General features: G+C 42.0%; 1 protein-coding gene across 1 annotated transcript in view; it reads left to right on the forward strand.

The window, feature by feature from the left end:
• The window catches only part of Piezo2 (piezo type mechanosensitive ion channel component 2), a 285,223-nt gene that overhangs the window by 72,816 nt on the left and 191,980 nt on the right, over positions 1 to 20,427 (forward strand). The window contains exon 3 of the mRNA XM_075971116.1: positions 4,624 to 4,749. Within this exon, the coding sequence (XP_075827231.1) occupies positions 4,624 to 4,749 (126 nt within the window). The remainder of the gene's footprint in view (positions 1 to 4,623; positions 4,750 to 20,427) is intronic.

The raw sequence follows: 20,427 nt of genomic DNA on the forward strand, positions 1-20,427 counted from the left end.
TTCTATTTCTTTTGGATCTATTTATTTTATTTTATGTATATCAATATTTTGCTTGTATATATGGGTTTGGTCACATGCTGGACTCTGAGGAGGTCAGAAGAGGGCATCAGATCCCCTGGATGGTTACAGATGGTGATGAGCTATCATGAGGGTGCTAGGAAATGAACCTGGATGCACCAAAAGTGAAGAACCTGGGTCATCTGGACAAGCAATAAGTACTCTTAACCGCTGAGTCATCTTCCAACCTTCAGTTTGTGATTACCATGAAACTTACATGAAGTATCTTATACTTAAAATAATCTATTCTTTATTAATCACACCTTTATTTTAATCACATAGAAAAGCTATACTTTTTTCAATCCCATATTATATTGCCATGATTTATGTCTTTACAAATCGAAGTGCTTTAATTATTGCAGTTACACTTATTTTTAATATTTTCTATTCTAACTTTTAGTATTAATGGGAGTTAAATTTGATTTGCATACCGCCATGACAGCGGTACAAGTATTCTCAATCTGGCTATCCACCTACTATGCCTGTGGGTTTTATGGCTTCTTATGCTTTCATTCCTTTAGGAGAGACAACTTTAGCATTTCATGAAGAGCATTCCCTTAACTTTTGTTTAGCTGGGCAAGTCTCTGCCTTTCATTAAGGTTTTACTCTCAGATTTCCAGGATGTAGTGTTCTTGGACCATGGTTTTCTCTCTACACTTGGAGTGTATCAATCAGGGGCCTTGTGGGCCCCTGGGTTTCTGATGAAAAAAAAGTCTGTCAACAGTCTTCTATTGGATGATAAACTAATCTGTCAATGGTCAACAGTCTTCTATTGGATGATAAGCTAATCCATCAACAGTCAACAGTCTTCTATTGGATGATAAACTAATCTGTCAATGGTCAACAGTCTTCTATTGGATGATAAAGTGTTTTCTCTTGCCGCTTTCAAACTGTTGTCTTTTTTTTCTAACAATTTGGAATGTAATATTTCCCTGTAATGACTGTACTCTGGGCCACTATTTAGTTCTTTGGGTGTTTTGGATCTGCATGCTCTTTTAACTCTCTAAGGCCTCTTATGTCATTGCTTCTTCAAACAATTCTTCCTGGCGTCATAATGAGTCATTTGACAGGTCCCATGGATTTTCCTCACTCTTATAAATGCTTTTCTATTTTTCTTCCTCTATTGGATAACTTCAAGTAATTTGTTTTATGGTTTTTTTTTTTTCTTTTCGTTTGCTTGATCCAATCAGCTGTTGAAGCACTCTGCAGAGTTTTCTTCTCTGGAGTTTCTATTTGGTTTTCATTATTCATGTGTCTTTATTACCTGTCCCATTATCTTAGTCACTTCTTAATTACTGTGACAAAACACGATGACCAAGGCAACTTAGAAAAGAAAGTGTTTAATTTGGGACATGTGGTTTGGGACTTGTGGTTCTAGTAGGTCAGAGTCCATGACAACCATGGCAGGGAGGATGGCCACAGGCAGGCAGGCAGAGTTCATGAGCTCAAAGCACACATCTCAGTCCACAGCGTGAGATATAGAGAGCCAGCTGATTTACTTTAGTTGTCTTTCGAAGTTCTCTTGGAGCTCATTGACCTTCTGCTTGACTTTCTTGCATTCTTTCTTTCTTAAGAATTTTCAATCTCTCCATTTCTTTTGTGTCTGACACTGGAGTTTTGGGTTTTTTTCCCCCTTTGATGTTTGAAGCTTTCTACCTTAACACTTCAGGAAGTAGTCACTTCTCCCAGTCTTCATTGACAGGTTTCGAGGAAAATAAAAACCACAAACCAAAACCAAACAAGAAACACTATGGGGCATGGCTGGTTCTATAGTCCTGGTCTCTTAAACCTTTGCTGTGAAAGGACCGGCTCACTTTGCTTGCTGCTTCTTTTGATTCTTTGCTGTCTCTGTCCCACAGCCAACCTTGGTTCTGAGAGCCTCTCCTGTGTTTTCAGAGGGCAGTGCTCCTGGGTGCTCGGTTTCATATCTTATCTGTAGCCAGCACAGGTTAATTGCTGAGATGTGCGCGTGCTGCTGAGGTCTGCGTGTTTTCTGTAGGAGCTGGTACAGGCCGTGCTCAAGAAGGTACAGGAGCTGACCACGAAAGGAGGAGTAGGCAGCCCAGGGGAGGCATCAGTTAGTTATGGGGATACTCAGGTGTGTCACACTGCTGACTTCATAAGTATGTCTCTTAGTGGAGTCTTTAGGCTGGCTATTAGGGCCCATGGCTGGCAATGAAGAACCACAGGTGAGTTGGAGGACACTCCCTCCTCTTCTCCCTGTCCTTACCTGTTTCTGGTTGATTTCCATTGGCTTGTTCTAGAACTTCTCTTGATGAGGTGAGACAGAAGTGAGCTGTCTGAGCTACAACCCTGCAGGACTGAGGCAACGAAGCACCCACACTATTCTTAGTTTTCCCAGGGGGAGAAAACACAAACCAATTCAGCCTCTCCTTGTAGCAAGCTCTGTTGACTGTGGGAGAGGCAGGGGCAGCATGGGTAAAGTGAAGCTGGCCCTCTTACCCTTCCCATTGTGCTCACATCTGATTCCCTGCTTCCTCGGGGAAGGTGGAGACACAGCTGCTGGGGCTTCCACAAAATATGTCTAAGTGTGGCTGCCAAAATGGTGTTTCTGTGGGAGACGACAGCGAAGGACCTAATAATAGTGCCACCTTCCCATATTGTTCTATCATTGTCTAGTGGTTTGTTGGATCAACACAGATATGTCTGTAGTTAATAAAAATAAGTTAGTTTTGTGAGCAATGATATTCCATCTGTTCTTTTAACCTTCTCCATAAGGAATCTGAGATTTTGTGTGTTTTAACAGAGGTTTATAGTGAATCTTAATAACCATAGGGCACACCAGCCTCATTCACCTCTGAACTTATTTTTCAAGACTGACAGAGTGAGATCGTTTTACTCTTAAATATATATTTACAATGTCTATTGAAAACCTCAAAACATCCTTTCTTGCATATACTGAAATGTTTTTGAAAGTTTAGGCTTCTTCTGGTATTTTATTTGAATTTTTTTGAACTTAATGACCGATTTTAAGGCAAATTTGTATCTTTTGTCATACACAATCTCTTTTGTGAATGTAAATTATCCCTTTATTCATTCATATCATTTTTATACTCCCATAAAAGCCTTCTGCACTCTTTATTAGGATAATGCCTAAATATTTTTATTAGCCAAGATTCTATCAAAGAAAATCTATGAACATGTGATTCAGATATTTTTCAGTATCTTATTTATTTCAAAGAATTGGCTTACAGAATTTCCTGTATGAACTGGCTGAGAAAATCCACAGTCTTCCCTGTAGATCATCAAAGAGAGGTGATGAACAGCCCAAGTTCAGTGGCTTTGGACTGAATCTCCTCTCTGCTGGAAGAGTTTCTATGCATGCCTTTTGTTACTCAGCCTGACTAGCTGAGAGAGGGCTGTCCAGGTGATAAAGAATAGCCCTCAGTTTTAGCCTCAGTTTACTGGGGACCTTGTGACACTGTAAACTCTCATCAGTACCTAGATTGTGTTTAATCAGATGATTGTGCTCTCTTTCTGGGCCGAGCTGCAAAATCATTACAAAACAGCTTTGATTGCTAACTAACTTGTATTCTGATTATGTACCTTGAAATTGCTGATGTAGAGGATGTATATTGGTTTTTGTAAGATGATCTTGTATCCGAACGCTTTATTGAATTCTCATATTAGTTCTTACAGTTGGTCTCTGGGCTCAGCTTGACGTTCTGTACTGATACTCAGCGTCTGGAAAGCAATCACTTTGTTCATATGCTATTGGCATGCAATCCTTATCATCGAGGTGCAACAGTTTCTTTCCTCGTGGCACTGTCCGTCCCTGTGATGATGGGATTTGGATGCTTCACTCATTCTCTTGACAGCATAGGCTGACGCCTAAATGCTCACCAAAATCAGGATGCTTGTGTCATTGTGATTTATTCAATATTTAAAGTCAGTTCCCTGCATTCTTAGTTTTCTTAGCTATTTCTTTGAAGTCGTTAATGCTTTTTTGCTTTTGAGCCTTATAAAATGTCTCTTTTGTAGTATCAAGAAAAGTAGTACGAATGCATTAGTATGTGAATTTCAAATGGATTTCTTATATTAAACCTATTTGTACTTGATAAATATGCCAAGCTATATTTTATTCTATTTCAATGGTTAACATTTTTTATAATTTATGTCTATACTCACAAGTGAAATTGATTTACAGTTTTCTTCCTTATCTGTATTTATTTTTGGAATTGAAGTTATCATAACTTTGTAGGATGTCTTAGGTTACTTTCTTCTTATTTTTAATTTCTTAAACTACTTTTATTAAGAGAATATTATGGGCCCATTCCATGCTAGCTATGTTTTCCTATACAATTTTCTGATCTGGCACTTGTTTCTAATCCATGGTAACAAACAGGAAATTTGTCAAGAATTTCCTTATACTTAATTTTAATATGTAAAGGCAGTTATATAATATTGCAAAGGAAATGAGATGTCCTTTGTCTGTAGGTTTATAATTAAGATAAGAATCACATTGCTTCACTTTTGAGCCAGGCTTGGGGCTTCCCTATGGTTGCCATGCGAGCTCTCCCTGACATTCCAATGCTTCCTCCCCAGGACACACAGGGCGGTTGCTCCAGTCTCTGTGCCTCACCAGCCTCTCCTTCCTGCTGCTGCACATCATTTTCCACATCACACTGGCCAGCCTGGAAGCTCAGCATCGCCTCGCCCCTGCTTACAACTGTGAGTACCAGCCTCGTGCTTCCCCTCAGTGTGCGTGCACTGGAGCTAGCTATCATCACACCCAAAGGAATCTGTGACATGGTTGCACTATGGAATTCATTGTCATTTTGGTCATTCACTACTCTAGTGTAGAATAATATGGGTGAGTGTGCATGTATGAATGTCTATATATAGGATTTGCCATGGAAAGTGAGGTCTCCAATTTAGATGTTGGCATCATATATGATTGTAAAACATAGTCATTGGTCTTATTCTAAAATTGGGTTTTGCATAAATCTCTCAAAACTCAACCGTAGGACAGGAATGTCCAATCTGTGATGAGAGTACAGAAACTTAATGATATTACGTGATTTAATTGTGACAAACACAGTATAGCATTTGTGATGTCTATGGGAAATGGCGTAATGCATATCATTTTTTTTGTTTTTTTTCACGTGATATTTATGAGGAAGCAAATGTCTCACTCAGAGTGTAAACTTATGATATGAGAAAGTCAATGTATTTACTACTTTGTTCAGCTGTTCTCATCCCAAAGTAAATCATACTTCAGTTCCAGTAGGATTTGTGTTTGTCTTTCAAGTAGATGGAATCCAATTCGTGTGTTTTCAGTTAAAACTAAAGAGACTCTGAGATATTTGAAATAGACTCTAATAACAGTTTTGACTTGTCAGTTTTTCTTTGAGAAACCCATTTGTGGTTTTGAAATTTCCTGAACTTTCATGAGCACAAGTATAAGGAAAAGGAAGTAAACACTCCTCCCCTGTAAAATGAAAAAGATCAGAATTCTTCATGCACCTGAGGGCATTAAGTTAAATACAGTGCAGGATTCTGTGATGGTGTTTGCAGTCATAAATTATTCATTAGCCGTCTCTCTGAAACTTTGAGACATTTGCAGAGCTAAGGATTTATTAGGTTCAGAATTCCTTTAATAGCAATTCCTGCCCAAATTGTATTTCTATTTGAAATCTCTATTTTAAGATAGGGCTGTTTGCTTTTAAACTAATATGTATATACCATAAATCTACCCAACTTAAATATATAACTCAGAGGGATTGTTTTAACATATTCAAAATTGCAGGTAATTATTCAGAATGCTAGTTAAAAACATAGTCTTCATTCCTAAAGGCATGGCATACCTATGGAGAGGTATACTCCAGTGTCCTTTTGCAAATAGTATCATTTGTTGATGGACACAGAAGATGTTGAGGTGCATCAGCTTAGATGAAACTCACTGTCATTTTTGGAGTCTGTCTGGGTGTTTCTGTATTTCCTGTGACAAGGCTGTCCCACAGTTCTACATAGATACAAAATGCAACATGAAATTACAACACAACTTTCTCTTCTCTGTATTTATAAATGTGTTTATTTTGTATGTGTTCTCTCATGAAGTAGAGGTAGACAACTTATACACATACACACATACACACATACGTTTGTTCTGGCTTTGGCTCTTCTTTCCTAGGCAAAGTGAGACTGTAATGACATCAATGGATGCTTCTATTCCCCAGTGCTTGAAAGAACAGACCTTGCTGTTGTGAGAACCAGCACCTTTCCTCTCATCTTTCTATGTTTCTTACCCACCTGTAGTGGGAGCTGCGGGCTGTGTTCCTGCCGCCCCAGCTCCTGGTCGCCTGGCTAGCTTATGCCCTGAAATAATTACACAGACACTGTATTCTTTTAAACACTGCTTGGCCCATTAACTCTAGCCCTTACAGGCTAATTCTCATATCCTGATCAACCCATCTCTTATAATCTGTGTAGCATCAGTCTTACCCGGAAAGATTCAGCATGTCTGACCTGGCAGCTTGCTTCATGGCATTTGCCCAGGAGAGGGGAGCATGGCCGCTGAGCTCACTTCCTCTTCCTCCCAGTGTTCTGTTCTGATTACTCCTCCCACCTATGTTTTAACCTATGAGGGCCAAGCAGTTTCTTTATTATAATTAACCAATGACCTTCCTCCATCACCCACCCATTCTTGTGGTTTATAGGTGACTCTTACATCACTTTCTCAATACCCAGCTTCTCAGTGTCAGGCTATTCCCATGTTCCTTCTAGAGGCCACACTGCAGAATAACCTGCCCATGAATCTAATGAGACCCTCCCTTCCCTTTCTTCCATGTTCCCAGATGGGACTCTCCTTGGCATGAATCAACAAAATGGAAGTCATACAGCAAACTTCAGTTTCAAAGAACTGAATTCCAGCTTGAAGCTTATTTGGATCTCCATCAACTTTCCATTTTGAAGTTCCAGTGGTTTTTGATGAAGTAACCAATAGGAAGGGACTAGATTAAAGACGGAGTTTTCAAAACTCGAGTTATTTCCTTCCAGTCATAGGTACCTTGAAGGTGAATTTATAGGCATCATAAATTTCTTCTGAAAAATCATGCTGCTTCCTGGGCCAGTGCTAGCTCATCAGGAGCTGCAGGCTTGTGTTGGTTCAGTTTCCTGTGTAGCATTAATATGAATACATTCTTGAAATGGGATAAAAGAGGAACTCAGACTTCAGGGCTTTGCAGCTCGTTTAGTGTCCAGGGTCAGCACAGATGAGGTGAAAGGCTAGAGAATGTCTCACGGTCAGATTACAGAAACTCCTGAGAACTGTGTGAGGCTGGGAGGTGAGGACACTGGCCTTTCATTCAGAGTCGGGTTGGCTTTCCATCCCGACGTGATTTTTGCCTAGCAGATGGAGCGATGACTTTACCATCAGCGCTGCAAGCACAAAGTCCTTGATTGAAACATCCAAATTTTAAATGAAAAGACAAACACCCTCTTGGTCAGCAGTGTTAAACACCACAAGCACTTTCCATGTCTTTAAAACATTAGTGAATGAGGAAAAAATGTCTCCAACAAGTGGTGTTCAAATCCCAGACCACCAAGTGCTCACTTGTGGATTTTAATTCTGTTTCTTAATGACTTGTTTCTCTACTTTAAACTCATACCCTCACCCCATTATGGTAAAAGCTCCCTGCTTGTCTTATGAATCCAAGACACGTGTTTGGGGGACAACAGTAGCATTTATAAATATTGAACCCTTGAAAGCCCTGCTCCCCTTGAGTCCTGTGAATATTAACTGGAAGCAGTAAAGAGTTTTGTTATTTTTTTCAACCACCACTATTTAGATTTTTACTGGTTGGCAGATTTCTTAAAGGTGCCATTGTGCATAGCTGAAACATAATATTCTCTCTCTCTCTCTCTGTCTCTCTCTCTCTCTCTCTCTGTCTCTCTCTCTCTGTCTCTCTCTCTCTCTGTCTCTGTCTGTCTCTCTTTCTCTCTCCTTCCCTCCCTCACTCTTTCCCTTTCACTCACTCACTCACTCCCTTTTTCTCCTTCCCCCACCCCAAACAGTGCTCCTGTAGGTAAGTGAGGAATCAGTGGAGCAGGGGAGACATCTGTAAATTTTCCCCCAAAGTGTTGTACCACTAACTAAAATATTTTCATTCTATCAGAACCGTACTACTTAAATAAATGTGAGCCTGGTTTCGATTATGTCACTGCCGGTTACACAGAAGTCCTGTGTCTGACTCTGTGGTAGATATGTAGCCATGTCAGTGAAATTTCCAAGCCAGACCAGTCTGGATTCCTGTGCTGTGCAAAAGCATGCTCTTGTTTGAAAGAAACATTCTAGGTTCCAAATGATGCAAGAGAAATTGCTGTTGATAATAACTACATATGGAAGCTGACACCACTGGGCATCTACTAGCCAAAGACACTAGAGATCATGGTTTTTTCACTCCAGGGACTACGTTTTGTTTTTTCTCACTGCTGAGAGGATTTGCTCTTCTTCAGGGAGGGCATTCCATGGGTCTGTGTTATTATATAACCAGGACTGTAGGACTAGCATGGCTGTATGTCTGAACAGCTTTGGTCTTTGAAGGCATCTGCAGCAGTTGAGGCAGTGGGTGAGAGCTTGCATTCCTGGCTCCCCCTAGCCAGGAACACTATTGAATCATTTCATGCACAGGGCAGGAGGTCTCTTAGCTGGCCAGGTCCTATTACCTTCTCCTGGGTGTCCTTTTCTTGTGTAAATACAAAGCTAAGTTTCAGCAATCACTAAAATTGCGGCAGGTACTGTAATGACAAAGACATAGGCTCTGTGAGGACAGGAGAGCTGTGGGAAGTCACTGCACATCTGAGCTGCACACCCTGTCCTGGCACCTGCTAACCCCACACATAACAAAACTCAGTTGCACACCTAGACATAGCACTTCCTCACACATATATCGCATAGCTGTATACTCAAACCTAGCACCTACTGCCTTCCACACATATACATATCACACATCTGAGTTGCATACCCAGGTCAACACCTACACCCCTCACACACACACCATACCTCTGAGCTGCACACCCAAGCCAGTACCTGTTCACACACACACACACACACACACACACACACACACACACATCATACCTCTGAGTTGCACACCCAAGCCAGTACCTGTTCACACACACACACACACACACACACACACACACACACACACACACACACCATACCTCTGAGTTGCACACCAAGGCCAGCACCTACACACACACACACACACACACACACACACACACACACACCATACCTCTGAGCTGCACACCCAAGCCAGTACCTGTTCACACACACACACACACACACACACACACACACACACACACATCATACCTCTGAGTTGCACACCAAGGCCAGCACCTACACACACACACACACACACACACACACACACACATCATACCTCTGAGTTGCACACCCAAGCCAGTACCTGTTCACACACACACACACACACACACACACACACACACACACCATACCTCTGAGTTGCACACCAAGGCCAGCACCTACACACACACACACACACACACACACCATACCTCTGAGCTGCACACCCAAGCCAGTACCTGTTCACACACACACACACACACACACACACACACACACACACACACATCATACCTCTGAGTTGCACACCAAGGCCAGCACCTACACACACACACACACACACACACACACACACACCATACCTCTGAGCTGCACACCCAAGCCAGTACCTGTTCACACACACACACACACACACACACACACACACACACACACACACAAATCATACCTCTGAGTTGCACACCCAAGCCAGTACCTGTTCACACACACACACACACACACACACACACACACACACACACACATCATACCTCTGAGTTGCACACCAAGGCCAGCACCTACACACACACACACACACACACACACACACACACCATACCTCTGAGCTGCACACCCAGGCTAGCACCACCTACACACATACACATCACTCCTCTGAGTTGCACACCCAGGCCAGCACTTAGTCCCCAACCCTGTGCTGAGGTTTGAAAACAAGGCCTCACATTGCTAGGCAAGTGTTCACCATTGGTTCTATGCCTGAGCTGGAATCCTGAGAACTGATCTGTTGAGGTTTCTACTCTCCCCGTTCTTTTTGGAATTTCCGATTTTACAGGTGTTTAGGACAGTTTCTTCCTACTGAGCCTCCAGTTAGACGTTGGGTATTTTTCGTCTCCAAGGATTTATGTGTCTGGAGTAAACCCCACAGTTTTCTCTTGTTCATGTATTTGTCTTTACAGTTGAGTGACTACTTCCTTTGGGTCTTTTAATGGCAGCACTCATAGCTGGATCTGCTGTCCCCTAATGGTTAGACACCTCAGATCATCTACGGATTGATGGACACTTAAGTTCTATTTTCCCTGCTCGAAGAGGACATGCCACTTGTCTCAGAGGCAAGCGGTTAATAAAGGCCTTGGCACTGTTTCCTCATGTGTTCTAGCATTCTGGTGATACTCAGTACTGAGACCCAACTGATGAAACCCCTGTTTATGACAGTAAGCCTGGTGGCTGATGTGGGTCAGTGACATCATCCCATCCTGCTGGCTGTGAGATGGGGGTCAGAGGAGCCCCTGTATCTATACGCAGCTCCCACATACCAGTCTCCCCTGACTTGCCATCCAATGATGTAGCTACAGACTTCACCTGAGCTTTGCTGAACATTAATCATGTTCACTGTGCCTGGACCCTTGGATTTCTGATTATTTGATGGGTCTGTCATGGTAAAAATAACCATATTGCCAAAGGAAAATTTTTTATATTGATTTTTCTCTATGTGAATAATGAGAACAGAAGAGTTAATGTGAATGAAGTGGGAGGTAAGATACAGAGAAAGTCACTTCCTGGGCTTGTTGTGTGTCATTTTCTGCTGCCAGTTGTCATTAGAAGTGCCACTGGTACCTGGAAGTAGCATCTTAGAGGACCTTGCTCTTCCTTCCTGTCCTTCTTGCCTCCCCTTCCGCTACTCCAGCTATTCCTTGAATGCCATAAACAGCCCCTTTCTTTTCCTGATGGAGCTTGCAGGTGCTCCCTGCCCCTAGTAAAACAATTTTTAAAAACTGCCAACTTACAACGAAATTGTGGCTCTTCTCTGCCTCCCCACCCCATGCCAGGGTCAACATAGGGATCTAACTTCCGCTTCTCAGCAGTTGTCTAGGAGCATGTGGGCATGTATGTGCCTTCTAAGCACACATGCAGTAACATGTGCTGGAAGGAATGCTTCCTTCAGCCCCTGAAGACTGAGGTGAATTGATTTCTGTCCCTGCACTCACTCGAGTCTCTTGGGGCATTCTGGGTAGCAGCTGATGCAATCCCAGTGGAAGACAAGTTCCTTATCAGTAAACTCCAGTGGAAGCAGGGCCAAAAGAGCTCTTGCAACTCCCGTTTGCTAGACTTGCTGCTCCTGGAGTGAGTGCACAAGACTTTTATTGCAAAAAGCCACACCCAGGCAAGAGAGTGAGCTGAGAGGTTTGCCCTGTGGCCAGGGAGCCGGACTCAGGGTGAAGACCTGGGCCCATGCTGTGTCTGTGCGTGTCTTGATTTACGTTGGAGTTGGAGTCACAGAGCAGTGTTTAACTTATACGGCATACTTCAAATAGAATGTCTCATCTCACTATGAGAAGTGTTGAAATGGAATTCTTATATTATTTAATGTCATTGTAGATGGCTGTGGGCCACGCCTTGCTATGCCTCTGTTTCTGCACTATAAACTGGGTAGCACTTGCCTTCATGTCAGTTGGGAAGGCTGACTTAATCAGGTCTTCAGACATATCCCTGACATGCATTGATGACTATAAGCCAGTGCCTATTAAATATAAACCGCTATTGTTGATATCACTATAGAAGTAGATATTCATTGTTCAAGATTTATTGTTCAAGACTCATGACTCCAAGATACTAGAACAAACTCACATCCATTAATAAAATTAGAAAATGATGAACCTCAGATGGTAGTACACAATTCTCTATAACGATCCTTGCCTCTGTTTCATGTCAATTCTGCTGAACCCCAAGGTTTTGCCTCTTCTGTGCTGTATGGCTGGAATGAAGATTGAAGAAGGATGCTTAAAAGAAATCCCACACTAGCTCAGAATTGAGAATAATAGATGGTTATTTGTTTAGAGGTAGACTCACAAATCAGAATCCTCTGCTGGAACAGATAACAGAAACTGATTTCCGCAGGCAGAAAAGAGGCCGGATGCAAGCTTTACATTGGCATAAATAATATAAGAGGCCATGCCCCAGTGGGTAACTACTAGCTGTAGGATTTCCCTTAGCACCTCCCCCTTTTGTTTAAATAAGAGAGTTCTAAAGCCTAAAACAAAATCATATACAATAAGAACAAATATATTCAATAATTATACTATCCTAACTAGTTTAAGTCTTGTATAATAACTTGGCCAAGTCATGAGAGGAAAGTAACTACAACTATCTAGTCTTCAACCCCATCGAAGATCCAAGAAGGGAAATAATATTACTTGAGTAAGCAGGAAGTGCAATCAAGCACCTTTCAAAATGTGCAACCAATGAGAGACAACTGGCTACCTGGGCAATCACCCAAAGTCTCATTTGCAACGTTGAAGCAACCAACTTTGGCTAAGGCCTAGAGTAACTGACAGACCATTTTCAGAGGCAGGAAAATTTTCAAAACAGTCTTACCCTGTCTTGGCAAGATTTGAAAGTCCTGCTTATCCATTTCCGGATACCATGTACCTTGTCAGTGGTTAAGGCCTGTGCAGTTCCTTGCCCAAAGGCCAGTTTTGCCAAGAAGAAAACAAGTTCCAAGTGGAGTGTCTTCGATAACAGTGGGATGACTCTGGTTTAAAGCATTGTCAAGAATGAATACCTTGGCTGGACAGTGGTGGCGCATGCCTTTAATCCCAGTACTTAAGAGGCAGAAGCAGGTGGATCTCTTAATTCAAGGCCCACCTGGTCTACAGAGTGAGTTTCAGGACAGCCAAAGCTACACAGAGAAACTCTGTCTTAAAAATTAAAATAAAATAAAAACGAATGTATACCTTGGAAGGCATCTATGCTAACCACTAGCAGATGGTGATCAGCACATAGGCTTGATAGCTATTAGGAAATAGAGTGTCATTTTCTCTAAGGTGTAGCCCCTGATAAGTCAATCATGCTGCAGGTGAAAGTCACATATCCGAGAGTACTTTGGCAGCACAAATTGGTCTTGATGAGAAGAAAATCATAAAGGGTAATGGATCTAGGAAGTGTTGCTGGGAGAGACGGTGAATATGACCAAATCACATTATATGAAGTTCACAAAGAAATAATAATACATAAAAATGTTAATTAATTTACTGGAGCTTATGATGCATACATACAGACACATACATACATTCCTTCTCTCAAAAAAAAGTGTATCTTTAGTAACTCCATGTTCCCACTCCGTGAGATGAAACCCATATAATACAGTGCTTGTGTGACCTAGACCCTGAGATTACCTAGGTCATGAACCAAGGGGAAACCTACTACTATTGTTCTGCTAAGGTGTAGAGCAGGCTCAAACCAGAAAAAAATTCCAGCACTGCAAAGGGAAAGCAGACACAAAGTCTCATCCCTAACCAGAAGTTATTTGCAGTTAATACCTGCTTGGAAGGCAAGAATCAGGTTTCTCCAGTGGGGTGCCTCTGGAGGTAGCAACCACATTCCAAGGCAGGCTTCAAGCCATGAGTACTTGCTAACACAAAACAGACTCCAGTGTGTGTGTGTGTGTGTGTGTGTGTGTGTATACTTTTTGTTTTGTTTTGATTATTTTTTGTCTTACCTTACTAATATTCTTTTTTTAAAGTTTCATTTTGATTTTCTTTTGTTGCTGTTTTCTGGCTTTGTTTTGTTTTTGAGAGACAGGAATGTGAAGTTATGAGGGTAGGAAGTGGAGAGGACCTGAGAGGAACTGGAGGGGAGGAAAGAATGTGATCAAAATCTGCTGTGTGAAAAACTAATAATAGAAAGAAAAAAAATAACTCAGTTTAAACACATTCCAAATTCTATAATACCCACACTATAATTTCAAAATAATGATAACAAATCTACAGGAGGTTTTGATACACACACACTCGCCTATACCCCACAAAGAATGTGTATCTTTTGTAACCCTCTGCTGATGGAGGAAGGTCATTGGTTAAAATAAAAGAAGCTGCTTGGCTCTCATTGGTTAGGAGATAGGTGGGAGGAGTAAACAGAACAGAATGCCGGGAGGAAGAGGAAGTGAGGTCAGACTCGACAGCTCTCCTCTCCGGAGCAGACGCAGGAGAGACGCCATGCTACCTGCTCCAGGGAAGACGCACGCTATGAAGCTCCGACCCAGGATGGACTTAGGCTAGAATCTTCCCGGTAAGACCGGTGCTATACAGATGATAAGAAATGGGCTAGTCCAGGTGGGAGAGTTAGCCTAGAAGATGCTAGGTAGAAATGAGCCAAGCAGTGTTTAAATGAATATAGTGTCCATGTAATTATTTCGGGTAAAGCTAGCCGGGCAGGTGGCTGGGGTGTTGGGGACGCAGCCCCGCCGCCGCTCTCATATTACTACACTCTGCCCTCCTTCCAGAACTTTCTATTCTTCTTCAGTGATGGGTATCTGGAAACCCTCACTCTACCTGCTCTGAGACCATTATCCTGAGTGTTATATGGATGTCAGCATCCTTTAGAATCCTTCATTCTCTCGTCTGCCTCAAAGCTTCCCACTAAGATCATGTCTTCATCTCATAGGAACACACAATAAGCAGATTGCTCAGGATTTCCTCCTTTTTCTATATTAGAAAATTCTAGAGAAAGAAGCAAAGAATGGAGTGTTGGGAAGACAACTAGCACTCTATCTCTTATATCATCTAATTTATTCCTTTATATGTGTCTTAAAGAGATTAAATTAGATGATAAAGGAGGGAGAATGTTGCTACGCTATCAGTGATATAGAAAGTAGGGCCCAGAGATGAGAATACATGATGATGGTCCTCTCCATCAGGAGGAGAGCCAGAATTCTAATTCACATCTCAGGATTCCAGGGTGTGTGTTCTCATATGCTCTGAAGCTTAGCTTCCTGGGGAAAATCATATGGAGTAGTTGGGTTTTGGTTAATTATATCTTGGAGAGCAAGATTAGAATGCAAAGAAAGAATGTTGGAGGTTATGCTGTGTGAGGAGACAGGTAAACTTATGCAGTAGTAATACTAGTTAGAAATGCTGATGGTCACATGTGACTGGCTGTGCTTTACTTGGCAGATGGTATTGGTTATTGAGATTATCATTGCCCCCTCAGAGTTACATTCTCGTCTGCAGTCTGATGAGATGAACCATGTTTGCATCCCTCCTTGTCCACACTGTTCATGATGCCTTCTCTCTAGTGTCTCTGGCCATAGCCCTGGATCCTGGCCATAGCCTATAGCCAGGATCCTGTAGGATCCTGCAGTCTGTGCTTGACTTGGATCGGTAGGTTTGAAGCCTGAGAAAATCAGAAAAGCTTATTCCTTAGCTGCAAAACAATCGGCCAACAAGAATGAGTTGTTGCCTCTTTGCGAGAATTCTCTTGAAACGTGAGCCCCTGAGTCCCTGGTTTGTGAGATTGTTTCCAAAATATACATAGCATCATTATTCCATCACCCAGAAGTCACTGGGGTGTTTGAGACAGCTATGGTATCAGATCATTCTAAAGTTCTTCACTGTCTGCTTGCTGCTCAGCCTGGCCAGTGTCGTCTGTGGCTGACGATGTCTTGCCAAGTGAAATAGTTGGGGCCTGACTGATGCCACTACAGAGGACTGTAGCTTCATTTATTCTCATAACTCTTATGGTTCAAATTTGATAGGTACCCCACAGACTCATGATTCAGAACAGACTTTAGGGAAGTGATTGGATCCTGTGGGCTCAGACCTAATCAACAGGTCAATCTTTGGGTGGATTCACAACTCAATGGTACCACTGGAAAGTGGTTAGAGGTAAGGCCTCATCAGTGGAAAAAGATGCTAAGGGCTTGCTCTGGAAATATGTGTCTTGTCCCCTCTCCCCTTGCTTTTCCTTCTTTCTGATTTTGGCTTCTGTGATATGAGCAACGTTCCTCTGCCTTGCCTTGCTAGCATGGTGCTCTGCCTCACCATGACCCAGAAGCAGGGGAGCCATCTTACCATGGACCAAAGCCACTGAAACCAAAAGCAGATTCAACCATCATTCCTTTGCAGTGACAGCAACACAATGACAGTGTTGCAACCTGTTGCACGCATTAAAAAAAAACCAAATCCTTACTGTGTGTTAAATCATTCCCACAGTTTCTTAAAAATGAAGTCATCATGTTTACTTCTTGATAGAACCTCTAAGTCTCTGAAGGCAGAGATGTCCTAACTTGGATTTGGGTTTGGGTTCTGCTTCGACACAAGATTTCTCTCCTTGAATGTCATTATCCCTCACCCTGAAGTAAGGTGACATTGAAGAGTTCCAATACAGATTGATGCTCCAGCAGGCCTTGTTTCCTCTGCTCTTACTCTGTCTCAGGTTTCCTCATACCCTGGCCCAACCCCTCTCCACTCTTTCTGCATATGTGTGTGAGCATCATTTATGCACGTGTTTGTAAAACATCTTTTTAGTGCTAAACTTTGCTCTAAATCAACATGCCCAACACTGCCCATTGCTCACTGTACACCAGATGTATTTTCTCCGTATCTCAGTTTTCTGGTCTGGTCTTACAGCATCTCTGCTGTTTTCCTTGTGTATAGACAGCAGTTGAGTCGCAGGAGGAGGTTTGTGTTGCAGGTGGTGAGAATGGGAGGTGGCCAAGAGGGCCCCGCCCCACACAGCTGCATGCCATTGACCAAGTGCTCCTGGAGAACCTGTGTTTCTGCACTTCTCTCCTCTCGTGACTGTCTTATCCAGGTTCTCAAGGCCAACTCTGGCAGTTCAGTTCCATCCCTCCACACTCAACTTTGATTTGTTCCTACGTCTGCTCTTCAGTCGTGGTGCCATTCCTTCTTCAGGACCTTCATCAGTCCCTCAGGCAGATAAGCACAGATGCCGCTGGGGTACCAGCCACCATCCCTGCCCTGTCTGAGCAGTGACAGCCTGTTCTCTCACTAGGACGCTATTGAATGGAGGGCCCAAACTCTCATACTTTATTCAGTTATGGTAACCTGAGCTACTACAGTAGCTGGCACTGAGTGTTACACCAATCATTGTACAAGAGCGAATCAACCAATTGAAATCAACCAAAAAATGAACCCCTTAAAAGATGAGCTTTAATGACTCTCCTAAAACACCGTATAGTGCTGGCATTGAACCTGTGACCTTGTGCACATGAAGGCAGATTTCTATCCCCAAGCCCTTTTTAGTTTTGAGACGGTTTCACTGTGTTTCTTAGGTTAGTCCTCCTCCCTTGACCTCCCAAGGATTTGGGATTTGCCAGGTCTGGATCCCATGCTTCATTTGGTGACTGGTTTTTAGTGATATCCTTACCACCCAGGCTTAACCCCAAGCTATGGATGAGAGCTGTTGCCGCAGACCAAGCCCTGTCCCTAGGTACTCTGCTCTTACTGCTGGCCTCTGCTGCTCCCATAATTCCATTTCTCCCCTTTTCAGGTCAGGAGGAAGTAGGTGTTTAGCATATCTTATTTTTTTCTTAAAAGTATTTAGCAGATTAAGTTACTTGGTATATATTTATTTGCATAAAGGCAGTTTGGTTGCCACTTTGAGCAAAACCAAAAGAGGAAGATTGTCCTGGGGGAAGGCGAACTTCAGCAAGGAGGTTCCTAAGTTCAGGGAGGTGGGGATGCTCCCATTACGTGGAAATCATCTCCTATACTCATCGGCTCCCACATCAAGCCCACCAGTTCTTGTCAGATAAGCCACAGGGCTTGAAGCCTAAAGTGATTCGGGATTGATTTTGTTTGCTTAAATAACAATCTCCCTGACCTCGGTTTCGTGAGTCAGCATTTCTAGTGTAAATTATTTACAATAAAAGCACTAAGGCGGGTCTATGTGGTATGGAAGTAAACTCAAACTCAAATTATAGACAGAGGGCACAAAAACCATAGCTGTGTGTTTTCCAATTTACCGTACGGCAGAAGGACATTCCAAGGGCATAATGGAAGCCATAAGGTTGTACTGAGTATGGTCATGATGTTCCAGAAAATGCTCACAAGTTGAATTCTTCTTCTGACTTACAGACCAGTGTATGTAGCAGAGCTTAGATCTATGGGTCCTCTATGAGACCACTCTTCCCCAAGCAGGAGTTTGGCAGTTTAGACAGACAGTTCTTGTTTTTATGTTTTAAGGGTCAGGAAGATTTATTCGTACAATTCACATTCATTTTCAGAGACATTTAATTGTTTCTTGGCGATTCCTGTGCAGAATGTGGAAATATATAAGGTTATTCATATTAAAATTTTACTGTAAAATTGCTACCGTCACGTATATAAATGAGACTTTACAGACTGGCTATCACTAAGTGTTTGTGCACTCACATGACACTACTGATGCTGTTGCCTCGAACTTCTCTACCTTCTACTGTTCAATACACTGTTTGCATTTCGAAATGGACACTTTGGAGAGGGGCTTGGTTTTTGAAACTGGTTTATAGATAGAGCTGAGTGCCAGCATTGTGGGCCTGTCTCATCACATCCGCCAGGGAAACCCTTCTCCGAAGGCCCAGGAAACAATTCCCGGGGGTAAGATTTGGTGATAGAGCCTGCCGATCTTCACGTGGTTTCCATCTTCTTCCTATGAACAGACTGCAGTAAGAACAAAGCATCTGTGATCCAAACCACAAGTGTTTTAGTCGGGAGAAAAACACATGGAACTTGCTCTGAGAGACTTGATTGATTATTTTATGTTTGGATACTACATTTCCAGCATCTCCTAAAAATCGTAATTTTTTTATTTGCATGTATAAAACATATTTTCATCATATCTACCCCACTTCCCCATTCTATCTCCCTCAACTTTAGCATAACAAATGATTTTTTTTAGATGTGACCTTGAATTCAGTTTTTCTGTATTTTATTGTGTTTTTTTTTGGTGTTTTTTGTTATTGTTGATTTTGTCTATATTCATCAAGGTGATTTGTCTGTCATTTTCTTTTTGTGTATGTCACTTTCTGGCCTTGGTATCAGGGTAATACTGGCTTCATTAAAGGCATTTGGAGACCCACCTTCCTATTCTCTTTTTAATTTTTTTCTAGCATCTGGGCCTGGGCTTTTGAATTTTTTTTAATTAGGAGAGATTCATTACTGTTCCAATCTTATTTCTGAGTATAGCTCTTCCTTAGTTAATTTTCTATTGCTAAGATAAAACACCATGACCAAAAGCAACTTGAGGAGAAAAGGGTTATTCCAGCTTAAAACATTCAGGTCACACTCATCATCACCCAGGGAAGTCAGGGCTGCAGCATCAATCAGGAAACTGAGGTGGAAGCTGCTGTAGAGGTCATGGGTGTGTGCTGCTTCCTGGCTTGCTGCGTGCTTGCCCGCCTTTCTTTCTTTCTTTCTTTCTTTCTTTCTTTCTTTCTTTCTTTCTTTCTTTCTTTCTTTCTTTCTTTCTTTCTTTCTTTCGTTTATTGAGACAGGGTTTCTCTGTAGCTTAGGAGCCTGTCTTGGAACTAGCTCTTGTAGACCAGGCTAGCCTCAAACTCTCAGAGATCCGCCTGCCTCTGCCTCCTGAGTGCTGAGATTAAAGGCTTGTTTCACTGCCACCCAGCCTAGCTTGCTTTCTTACAGTATTCAGGATCACAAGCACACATACGGCACCACTCATAGTGAGCTGGACCCTCCCACGTCCATCATTAGTCAGGATAATGCACTAAAGACTTGCCCTCAGGGCATCTGGTTGTGGATATTTTCTCAGTTAAACAATTAAAGTTCCCTTTTCCAAAATGCCTATAGCTTGTGTCAAGCTGACATGAACTTGTCATCACAAGGTCTGGTAAAATTATTTAATTCAACATGGTTAATTCGGGTAGGTCATATGCATATAGAAAGTCATCTCTCTTTTTTAAATTTTTCAATTTAGTGAAATAGGACTGTTTTTGGTTTGTTTGTGGGTTTTTTTTTTTTTTTTACTTTTTAAAATGGGCTTCATTGGTACCCATTACAATATCTCCCTTCCCCCACCCTCTCTCTCTTAGGTCTTCTCTCTTTCTTTTGTTTAATTCAGTTAAGTGTTCTTTGTGTTTATCTTTTCAAAGAACTAGCTTTATTTCTGTTATGGTCTCAATCATTTCTCCCTGTCTATTGCTTTGAAGTTTGGTTCGTGATTGTTCGTCCACAGCAATAATTTGAGTTCTCCCAAAGTATTTGATCTAGGAAATGACAATGATGAATGTTCCTCATAGG

This window comes from Microtus pennsylvanicus, chromosome 4 (assembly GCF_037038515.1).
Source record: "Microtus pennsylvanicus isolate mMicPen1 chromosome 4, mMicPen1.hap1, whole genome shotgun sequence".
In the NCBI taxonomy this organism is placed as follows: Eukaryota; Metazoa; Chordata; class Mammalia; order Rodentia; family Cricetidae; genus Microtus; species Microtus pennsylvanicus.